We start from the raw sequence: 11,695 nt of genomic DNA, 5'->3' as shown, positions 1-11,695 counted from the left end.
TCAGTCTCAGACGTGATGGACGCTCAGGTGTTATTAGAACTACCTGTGTGTGTTTACCACCCAACTTCAGCTGTTCTGTGTTTGGGTCCTCCATCAGATTTGTGCTTCTTCTAGTGTCATTTGAAAGGACTTTTATTTATTTATTTAACCATTACTAGATTACCAGCAACAGAAATTCAACTAAAACACACAATTATGTGTAGCTGGAAAAATTAAACTACTGTGCAAAATTACATTTATTTCAGTAATTTAACTTGACTCGGAGACCATGTAAAGGCTCAGGATACTTTGCAGGTGTTTCTATTTGCAATTATAAATTTTAGCTGGGGTCTTGTTAAATACCACACAGTGACATTTTAATTGTCTAGATTAGTGTAATGTTTGTGTTTGTAGTTACTGTTGTTAAGTGCCCATTAATTTAAATTATTCAGTTTTATAAAAAGCATTTGGACATACATTTTATTATGTTCCAGTCTTTAATCATTTATATTTCAGTATTGTAGTCATTTATTGTAAATTAAGTAAGATTAATTAATAGGGGAACCCATTTTTCTTGCATCCTTTAATGAAAAGAAGCAACGAAATAGTTATTTTTGTTGGTAATTAGTTAATTTTGTAATCTTGCAACTTGGTAAGTAACTAAGTTACTTTATTGACAAAGTAATCAGTAACTATAACTGATTACTTTTTAAAGTAGCATTCCCAACACTGACAGTTAGTGCATGTGTTGAGCAGAGTCAGGTAGCGGCATGGCTAAGACAGAAGAGTGGATATGAGAGACTTATTTTGAAATCAACGTGAAAGTTAGAGAAACTCACACAACAAAGAATGACAAATGTTTGACATTTATCATTAGATGCGTCATAAAGCTGATCAAAGAAAAGTAATTCCAGGAGTTTCTGAAAGTACATAGACCGAGATTTCAAGCATAGGTGTCGTAACCATAATGTCAGAAGGGGACGTGTCCCCCCAATTTTTAAAATGACGCATTTGGATGTTCCACGTCTGAGGTGTTGGGTGGCTCTCAAGAGCCCTTGTGCCTGCTATCACTCGCAAGCATTGCAGAGAGGCATTGACCTTGGGGTTAAAAGAGAGAATGGTCTCAACATGCTTGTTCACCCAATTGGCCTTCTCAAGTAAACGGCGAAAACTAACTAGATCAAGAAGTGTTCTAGCCTTAATAACTTTATTGTTTATAAACCTCGACAAATCAGCATTTGATACATTTAAGAGAATGTTAACAAAGTCCTCAGAAAATCACTCCTTTACTCAGATATCAGAGAGGTTAACTCTTACTGTGAAGTGCAAATTTATTGTAATCTATTGTATTGTGTTGGATAGATTAACATTAAATCAACATACACTATCCATCCATCCATCTTCTGAAACCACTTGTCCATGTAGGGGGAGCTGGTGCCTATCTCCAGCGGTCAATGGGCAATCAGGCGGGGTACACCCTGGACAGAGAGCCAGTCCATCGCAGGGCAACACAGAGGCGCACAGGACAAACAATCACACACACACACACACACTCACACCTAAGGACAATTTAGACAAACCAATCAACCTAACTCCCCTTGGACTGTGGGAGGAAGCTGGAGTACCCTGAGAGAACCCACGCATGCACAGGGAGAACATGCAAACTCCATGCAGAAAGACCCCAGGTTGGGATTTGAGGCTAGAACCTTCTTGCCGCAAGGTGGTCAACATTTTGAAAGCCAACTTCACATGGCAGGACTATTCATTTGTTTCAAAGCATGACAGTTGATAAAGATGGTAAAAAGTCACTGCTTTCACTCAAGGACATTCCCTGCTCAGACAGATTATCTGATAAGATTATCTGTAGAGACGTTACAGTAATTATGCAGGACTGTCGGAAGGGGTGGGGCTGGTTTTTATTTGGGCTTTATAGGAAAAGTCTACCTGAAGGCACTGGAGAGGATGGTCTGGTTGATGATGAATCCTGGATTGAGGAGGCGTGATGGTTTTTATTCAGGCCTTGGAACCATAGACTGACTCTTGTCTTTACTTTTGCTTGCATTCTAGGAGTGGACTGAGTCTCATCTCTGACTTTTGCAGATGAGGTTTTTTTTGTAGCTTCATTACTTTCAGCTCTTATGGAAGGTTTCCATCCAAGTGTAAAGCAGCTGGGATCAGGGTCAGCACCTACAAATCTCAAGCCTAGGTTCTCAACTGGAAAAGGGCAAATTCTGAATCCCAGGTCAGGGAGTAAGTCCGACCTCAAGTGTAGGAATTTTAGTTTCTCAAGGGTCAATGGAAGAATCGGGGCATGCATTCATGGAGATGCAGCTCGACATCTGGTTTAATTTCCCACTTTCTTACAGTTTCACAATTACAGAAAGTCGTAAGCGTGTGTCCCCTGGGTGCTTAATAGGATAAGCTTGAAAAAACCTTGTTATCGCTGAGCAACCTTCCTCCTAATGAACGAGGAAGCAATTTGGACATTTCTGTTCCCGCTTCAGGTTTTCTATAATGCGTCTGTCATTGATGGAGATCCCAAGAACAGAAATGGGGTTTCCACATGGCTGTTTTCTATTTATTTTCTGCTAGACAGAAACTAAAGGAATAGATTTATGATAAAATACGAAAAGCTTTTTTTTTTTTTTTTACCGAACTCAGAAGACCCATGAAGACGCCAAACACAGAAATGTAGATACAAAAACGTCTTTTATTTGGTGCAGAGTTACCAGGTGGGCAAGGCTGGAGACAGAGTCGGAGACAGGCGAAGGTCGTAATGGCAGGCAGCGTGAAAGGCAGGGGTCAGGAGAGAAACGAGGTCAGGAGGCAGAGATCAGGCAGGGTGGATGGCTGGAGTATTTACTTGCTGGGCTTTCAATAATCTGGCAGAGACTGGATAGCTGGATGGTTCTTATATAGTAGGGGAAGCAGGTGTGTGAGATGAGCTGAGGAGTCAGGAGCAGGTGAAGTGGATGAAGCTGATGACAGGAACAGGTGAGAAGAATGGAGTTGATTGTGGTTGCCAGGGAAACAGTACTGTGGCCCTGAAGTGCAAACCACAAAAACAAATCACTTAATGCAAAAACAAATCACAAAACGCACAAAAAATTGAAAAGCGCAAAAAGAAATTCACTAAATGCAACAAAAAATCACTAAGTGCAAAAGCAAATCACTAAACGCACAACAAAGTGAAAAGCGCAACAACAAATTCACTAAACAAAAAAACAAATCACAAAACGCGCAGCAAATTGAAAAGCACAACAACAAATTCACTAAATGAAACAAAAAATCACTAAGCGTAAAAACAAATCACTAAACGCACAACAAATTGAAAAGCGCAACAACAAATTCACTAAACAAAAAAAAACTAATCACAAAACGCGCAACAAATTGAAAAGCACAACAACAAATTCACTAAACACAAAACCAAATCACAAAACGTGCAACAAATTGAAAAGCGCAAAAACAAAAAACAAACTGGAAGAGGTAGGTACCAATGCTGCAACAACAGGCATCACTGATTGCATGATGGATCCGTTGGCCTTTTGAACCGGAAGTTGTTCTGCCGAACGTGGTTATGTGAAAGAGCAGTCAGCGGGTGTGTCTGAATCCACAGGAAGGATGCTTACGAGTACGGGTCCTCGGCCTAAGACCAGAACCCAGCGGCTCTGAATTCGGACAGTCTAGCCTTCACCTCTACGGTGGCCCGTAGGTCTCGTCACAGCCGCGGCGGCAGCTACACGCAAAGGAAAAATGCTAAAGCTAGCGAAAATGGAGCAGGAATATTAAGGAGCTACAGCAGCTTCATGTCCATCAGCAGTGTTTGTTCACAACCGTTTTCAGGTAAAGTAACTTTGTTTATTCCAGAAGCTTTCAGGACTTACATGTTAACTTGAGATGGTTTCATGTATGTTTTAAGCTACAGAATGAACGTGTTAAACATACACAAAACATTTCTACAGAGTATTATCATGTAGGTAATTAATATAAACCAAATGCATTATAAATGTTGAATGCAGTAGGATGTTTTCTAATGTAAATTGGACCTTAGAACTTCTTATTTTGTATCAAATGGGGGTAAAATATTTTATAAACAGGCTTTTTAATAAAATAGCATTGAACTGTTTTCAATGTGCATTTGTTTATTCAACTTAAGCCTAATAATGATTAGATCTGTCTTAAAAATGTAAATTCTGTAGTTTTCCTTGCTGCTTTTCTCTAAACTGAACAGAACCAGTGTACTGCAGGTTATAGGTTTGTTTTACATTTTTCAATGAAAAACCTCTTTTTTAATCTATTACAGGTCAGCATGCACTGTGCTGAACATCTGCCTCTGTGCTGGTGAAGTTGTGGGTCTGGAGGATGAGCGTGAGGAAGATGTGTGTGGAGGAGGTCAGTGGTGCTCTGTCCTGGAGGAGGTACCAGCAGACCACCACTATTGTTAACAGGCAAGTCATTCACAGAGATGTAACAGCCATCGTCTGAGCCAGCCCAGCAGGCCCTGTAGATGGGCGATGGAGTGGACAGTGAGAGGAAGTGTCCCAAATCTCTCTGCAGACCATCCTGTATGATGTTCCTCTGACCAGAAACGTCCAGCCACGGGTCTGCTCCAGCCCTCCATCCACGTCTGGATCCTCCTGCAGCAGATCCAGCTGCACTGTTAGACTTCCTGCTCACTCAGTTTAAATAAATGATCCAGGAAGAGTCACTGAGGTTAATCCTGCTATAACCGTACAAAACTGGTCCATACTGGTTTTGATCTGTAAATAAGTGTAACGTATCATAAATAATCTTGTCTCCTTACCATCTTTTCATTTTCTGTTCATGTAACATGTTCAAAAACATCTAATACAATTCGTGATAAAATCAATGACCAGGAAGAGTTATCAGTTAGTATTTGTTTTAATAAATGTGTTCAAATATTAAACAGTTAAATAACATTAACATGATGACAGTAGAAGGCCTTTCTCCCAGGATGACCACCAGGTAAAGCCTCTCCTGACCCTGGACACCTGCAGTCCTACAGAGAATATCAGAGACCACAGGTGACAAAAAGGCAATAAACACGTTTTTACATTTATCCACATGAGAAGATACAACTTTTATTCTTCGCACAAACTTTTTATTTCATTAAAATGTGTCAGCTGTGTAAATCCCTGAATGTAAAACTACTTTTCACAGAAGAACTTTTGTGGTTGTGTGTGTAAACAGCTTCACTCTTCACCTGGACGGGAACTCTGGAGAAAGGGACGTAGACTCTGGGAGCTCTGGAGACAGGGACGTAGACTCTGGGAACCCTGGAAACGGGAACTCTGGAGACAGGCACGCAGACTCTGGGAACTCTGGAGATGAAGACTCTTGAACAGGCTGGACCGGAGCCTCGTGGACGGACTGGACCTGAACCTTGTGGACGGGCTGGACAGGATGCGATGCATCCTCCGGGACCACCGCCGGAGCAGGATGCGATGCGTCCTCTGGGACCACCGCCGGAGCAGGATGCTGTGATGCGTCCTCCGGGACCACCGCCGGAGCAGGATGCTGTGATGCGTCCTCCGGGACCACCACCAAGGCAGGATGCGGTGCGGCCTCCGGGACCACCACTGGAACAGGATGCGGTGCGACCTCCGGGACCACCGCTGGAGCAGGATGCGATGTGGGCGGGTGGTGTTTGGACGGGGGCTGCTGGCAACGGTTCCGGTGTCGTCATCGGGTGGAGGGAGAGACGGCGTCAACAGGGACAGGGGAAAGGAAAAGGAAACCGGATCTGATGGGAGCAGGAGAGTACTGATGCCCCGGGACAGACAGAGTGGATATGGCTGAGGTGATCTGATGTCCTGGGGGTGTGGATTCGGAGGCATGAACAGGAGACGAACGGCCAAAGGTCTCCTGCAGAAGTCTGGCAAACTCCCAAAAGGACACCGATCTGGACGGACGCACCAAAATATAATCCATAGCCCACACCAGGGCATTACCACCCAGATTGGATATCGTGAACGAGACCTTTTCATGATCCGAGGAAGCCAGGTCCAAATAACGAGCGCAGGCTTCGATACAAGTCCGGCAAGTATCTGGGTCTCCACAGTATCTGTAATGGAGAGTTGTTGGTGTAGTCCAGGATTCTGCTGGATCCATGTCAGGTCAGATGAAAAGTTGAAAAAAAAACTCCCAAGTACTGTATCGGCATTGGGTCTAATTTTTTGGCCAGATTATTCCGTCACATAAAGAACTCGGAAGTCCCGTGAAGACGCCAAACACAGAAAAGTAGATAAAAAACCGTCTTTTATTTGGTGCAGAGTTACCAGGTGGGCGAGACTGGAGACAGAGTCGGAGACAGGCGAAGGTCGTAATGGCAGGCAGCATGAAAGGCAGGGGTCAGGAGAGAAACAAGGTTCGGAGGCAGAGATCAGGCAGGGTGGATGGCTGGAGAATTTACTTGCAGGGCTTTCAATAATCTGGCAGAGACTGGATAGCTGGATGGTTCTTATATAGTAGGGGAAGCAGGTGTGTGAGATGAGCTGAGGAGTCAGGAGCATGTGAAGTGGATGAAGCTGATGACAGGAACAGGTGAGAAGAATGGAGTTGATTGTGGTTGCCAGGGAAACAGGGCTTGTCAGGAGCTTGGTGAGGGGACCAGGTGAGCTGAATGAAGAGGCAGAGGAGGGTGAAGGATAGGAAGTCATGACACTTTAAGGGAACTTAACCAAGTTAATCCCTAAAGTTCTCAAACTTAATTACCCTAACGAAAGCACTATAAAAAGATAGAAATGTAAGTGTCAACACTAAAATGTAAATCAGTGGAGTTAGTAGTCCCTAAATGTGAGGGTTAGTACCAAGATAATCTGGCTGAAGGCAGTTATCCTTATTAACCTCAAAAGTTATCAAAACTATTAAAAATTATCCAATAAATAATTGATTGAATTTGGATCGACCCATCAGGTAGTGAAAATGTCCATTTTTAACTGTTATGTTCTGAAAACACTTGATTATTGGAACCACAGCAGACCACAGCCAAAATTCACAAAGCCAGTGTGATATTTTTAGACATGTCCATGCACACGTATACTCACAACAGAACACTAAATCGATAGGATTTTTGTGCGGTTTAAATTTGGTTTTGTGGACCCATAGATAAATGGGTGCTTTGTTACCTTTGGAGATGATTTGAAACATGACCGGAGGGAGTTGTTTGGGGTAAGGACCTGATCTTCCCTGCAAAAGGTTGTTAGTCAGTTTACCAGAGGTGACTGTTGTGTGACCAGGGTTTGGAGTAAACTGTAGGTCAAGAGGAGAGACTCTCAGATCATGAGGTGTCCTACTGCCCCCTGCTGGTATCTTATGCCATGTCTGTTGAACAGCAACAAAAGGATAAACAGGAATATTGTTGAGGCTCTTGAGAGCCCGCTCACTAGAAAAACCTACAGCACCACCAGACTGATCTGGCTGGAACAGCAGGTGATGGATGGACATCAAAAGATCTGGTGGTCCTGGAAGTGGGGCCTCTGAAGAGGACCCAGATACGAAAGGTCGTGTTAGAGGTGGGTGCAAAGAAAACACAGCCATGTTTAGAATCAGACACAAACATGTAGCTAGCAAGAGGAACATATTCTGTCCTGGAGAGTGAAGCCAAGGATGATTGAGGCTAAAAACAGGAGCAGGCTTACGAGGATCCAGAGCAGATGTGCTCTTTGCAGGACCCCCGGTTGACGCACACATGCGATCAGAAATACCAGGGTTACCCCAGGGTTACCCCCCCCCCCCACCCCCCACCCCCCCGCCTCCCCGATGGGTAAGTCACCCACCTGAGGTTCAGGGGTCATCAGCGCCAGCTGTAGTGCAGTAAGGTCAGTGGTGTTATCATCCTTGTCCCCCCTGTATGTAGGTGAAATTCCCACAAACAGGTTCTGGGCTTTAACTGAAGTCTCTGTGCCACCCTTCACCCCCCTTGCGACAGGTGGAGCTTCGGGCGGAGCATCGCTGCGAGCACCCGCTTCTCCTGGGTCAGGTGGGTCTCCCAACACAGAAAGAAGTGGTTGTGCTGCAGCAACCATTGAGGCTTTGTGGTCATCACTGATCTTAGAGGTACTGGTTTTCCCAGGCAGTTCCATGCTGTCGTGGTCAACACCTGAAGGAGAAATGACATGAGAAAGAGCACTCAGCTCAGAAACTTAGTCAAACTCCTGTGAAGGATGTTGAAGGGCTTTGGGGTCAAAAGAGTTCAAGATGATCCCGCTGACAGCAGGATCCTGGACCTGAAGACTGACAAAGCCATTCGCAGAAAAGCCAAGTTGAACAGGCACAAACCCTTCAGGTGGTTTTAAGGTGGGGTCATCCGGGGGCCACAATGGTTTCACAGCCCATAATGTGTCCACCATCTCACCCTGAGAGACAAGCTGGTCTGTGCAAGAGATCAAATGGCCATTGAGGAAGTTCTCTGGCGGAAGTCGGGTGTCAAAGCTGAGATTCTGCCCATCCATGTAACTGGTGTTCACCTGTCCATAAGGTGGAAAGAGAAAGATTATTGCAATCAGGATAACTTAACACAAGCTGTTGTTTGTCTCGGTCTACAACTGAGGTAGGAGTCTCAGCTATGTCATCAATGAAAGCATTTATTCGACACAGAAAGTCCATGCCAAGGGTGAGATCCATCCTTGCATGGTCGGAGATGTAAACAGGGTGTGTCAGAGTCGTGGGCCCGAGTGTTATCTGGAGATCGAATCTAGAAGACAAGATTAGGTCATGAGATGCAGTCCTGGTAATTACAGAACATGGTGTGATTTCTGGGGGCCTAACCCCCCTTCCACAAGAAATGCAAATGCGATCAAACATGGCTCGTGTTACCAGTGAAAAGTCGGAACTCGTGTCAAGAAGTGTGTCGCAGAATAGATTCTGGGTCAGCTTAACTGGCATCAGAGCTTTACCACCTGTCTTCTTTGGGAGCAGGTGTCCCAAGAACATTATGGAAGGCTCTGCGTTTGGGTGGACTTCAGGAACAGGTTCGGTTTCCTGATGGACCGAGTCTTCTGTTTGCAGGTTTTGTTCTGGAAGCAGATTAATATGAGAGTCCTTTTCATCTAGTATAACAGAATGATCTTGTGAAATCATGTCAGGTTTGTTAGTCAGAGATGAGAGTTTTTACTTTAAATCAGAGCCAAGTAAAACATCAGAATATTTGATTCTTGATTATCTGGTGACAAATCAGAGGAGCATGGGGCTGTCACTTGTTTTCTCTGCATCTGGTTTGTTTTAATCTCGTTGAGCTGGCTCTGTAACTCGTTCCTCATCTCTAGGATGAGATTGGTTAATAGCTTGATTTCCTCTGAGCTCATTTTAAAACCCAATGTCCAGCCCTTTAATTTATTTTAAAAATTAATGGAGGCTGACTTCAGTTGTTAATACTGAGCTATGTTACAGGAGAAATTTTGCTTTGAACAACATTTAATAATACACTAGGAACCTTATTTTGAGAAATAAGATTATTTAGTGAAACAACAAAAACAGAAAAGAAAATGAACTTTATTGAGCCGGGTGTTAAAACCGCCACAAGATGGCAGCATCGATTGGCTAAGGAACTGTGGTTGATGGAGGGAGCTGATGCTTCACTCCTTCAACCAGAGTCATGAGAGGAGCAAAGCTGTTGAAGCTAAACTCTTGGTTTTGGCTAAAACACGGTGATTTTGATACCGAATAATTACCCAAAAGAATTCCGCGGGGCGCTACTGTCGACGGCGAATCAGTTTGATCGCTAGGTCTTACTTAAGTAAAACCTATCCCCTGCCACGAGTCGAACGATCCATGGACTTTCTTAGGTAATTCCCCCTTTATCAGGCGATTTCCCTCTTCAGCTTTGGCGCGCCTGTGCACTGGCTGACTTCGGCTTACGCTGGATGTTGTTTGTTCGCAGTGTTCAGAAGCGAAGCTATTGTTGCTATTTTGTCTAAAACAGAACTCTTGTTCGTTTTAAACTAGCAGATGTGCACAGTTCAATCAGACTAAGTCTGAACGTTCCCGAAAGCTTAAGGTAAGAGTTTTTAAGCTGTAGACGGAGAATGGGGTGGGTGCAATTTCCAGCCAGTTTGGCTGGCTGTTAGCGGTTAGCTCTCACTAACGTGAAGAGCTAAAGGAGTCTTTGACTCGGAGACGCAGTGTCTCAACAAAGTGACGAATAAACGGTCAACACACTCAAACACAATCAAACAACACACTCACTTACTTTAGCAATTAGGATGTCTTTTAAACAGTCCCACAAGATCTGTGGATTAACGCTGCATCAGAATTCGCCGGATGTTTATGCCGGATGTTGGAGTCACCGTAAAAGCTTCCCTCCCGGAAGTTTCCGGAGGAAGAAAATTAAGGTGGGACAACTTCCGTTTTTAGTAAAATATTGAAAATAAAACACAGAAATAGTGTTTTTATTTAGGAAGAATGGCTTGCCAGATTATTGAATAAGACTAATTATTGAAACACTGGCTGTTAGCTTGCCAATTATGTAGCGGAGAATTAAGACTACACAATGAAATCACCTCTGTTGCTATTCAGTTGGAGATTCCGAAAAATGACCAATCAGATTAACCTATGAAGCTTATATCATATATATAAACATCCCGGATACTTATATATCGATCTAAGTTCATATATCAACCTGTTTGATCTAATTTTAATCCAAAGATTAATGTTTAATTTAGATAATTAAATTTAATAGCAAAGTTATTTTTAATCAGAAGCTAGGAATCTTTGCTTTCAAAGGGTTAGGGTTAGGGGTGGGTGCAAAGAAATATTATACCTTTTCTGTGTTTTGTTTCAATAATGAGGCAAGTTTAAAAATGAAGAAATTTTATTATTAACAATTTTAAATTTGAAATGACAATCATAAATGACAATTCAAGGATGACAATTTAATGACAGAGATTTCTTTCACAGAGAGCAGAAGCACTCTGGATGGAATTGATGTTTTGCGGCTAACTGAGTTAGAGAGAAAACTGCATCAAACGCATTCCCGTGTTTATACCTCACCCAAACAGGACCCTCTTGTGGATCCGGAGATCAGGAGGATGTGTTCATCCAAGATGACACTCAGTCTGGCAGGGGAGACGCAAGTGTCCGATCATCTGGTCCAGAGATGTCCTGGGTACACAGTTGTCAAGAGTTTGGCAGATGGACGTTCTTGTCTTAACTTAACTCAGAACTCAACAACTCTGGGTAGAGTTTTTGTTAGCTGGTTACAGTTTCGTTTATTCTTTATCTATTCTTGTCAGCGTGACTGGAACAGCAGGTGGAGGTTTTAGGGACGGCCGTTCCCTTTTCTCCGTGGTGTTGGTTCAAGAACTGGCTCTGAAGCTGGTGATGGTTAGTTTTACCAAGCTCACAGGACACTCCCACTCTCTCAGGAAGAAAGCTTTGATCATGCGTCAAAACCATGTGTTGCAGTTATTGTTTATCTGGCCTCTGTGTTAGCTGGATAAGGTGAACTTGACCTTCTTTGCTGAACACATCTTTTACTGTCATCATAATCATTATTATAATTAATCATTATTATATCCAAAGCATAATAATCCATTTAATGTAATTAAAATACCTTTATACTGAACCAGGTGATCATTTATGAGATTATATTAAACAGTAATAAAATCAATAAGTTTTATTCATTATTATTATCTAATTATTATCATTGTGACTTGAAGTGTCCTCCTGGGATGGAACCGCAGCAGATATGGATATG

The 11,695-nt window shown here is 43.0% G+C and overlaps 1 protein-coding gene and 1 long non-coding RNA gene across 3 annotated transcripts; both read right to left on the bottom strand.

The window, feature by feature from the left end:
* Positions 1 to 4,069: 4,069 nt before the first annotated feature.
* LOC139071668 (uncharacterized) lies at positions 4,070 to 7,725 on the bottom strand. The gene is made up of 2 exons (XM_070554485.1): positions 5,204 to 7,725; positions 4,070 to 4,999 (listed from the first exon to the last, which is right to left on the bottom strand). The coding sequence occupies exons 1-2, from the start codon at positions 5,985 to 5,987 to the stop codon at positions 4,920 to 4,922; spliced, it is 864 nt and encodes a 287-aa protein (XP_070410586.1). The 5' UTR covers positions 5,988 to 7,725; the 3' UTR covers positions 4,070 to 4,919.
* A 59-nt stretch (positions 7,726 to 7,784) lies between these two features.
* LOC139071616 (uncharacterized) lies at positions 7,785 to 10,288 on the bottom strand. 2 transcript variants are annotated; one of them, XR_011521464.1, is made up of 4 exons: positions 10,190 to 10,288; positions 8,818 to 9,017; positions 8,281 to 8,695; positions 7,785 to 8,101 (listed from the first exon to the last, which is right to left on the bottom strand). It is a non-coding gene; the product is annotated as an uncharacterized lncRNA (long non-coding RNA). The 2 variants fall into 2 exon arrangements; XR_011521463.1 differs by having other exon boundaries at positions 7,785 to 8,695.
* Positions 10,289 to 11,695: the final 1,407 nt, after the last annotated feature.

The sequence above is a fragment of the Nothobranchius furzeri genome, chromosome 9, assembly GCF_043380555.1.
Source record: "Nothobranchius furzeri strain GRZ-AD chromosome 9, NfurGRZ-RIMD1, whole genome shotgun sequence".
NCBI classification, from domain to species: Eukaryota; Metazoa; Chordata; class Actinopteri; order Cyprinodontiformes; family Nothobranchiidae; genus Nothobranchius; species Nothobranchius furzeri.
This window is presented reverse-complemented; position numbering and strand designations above follow the sequence as displayed.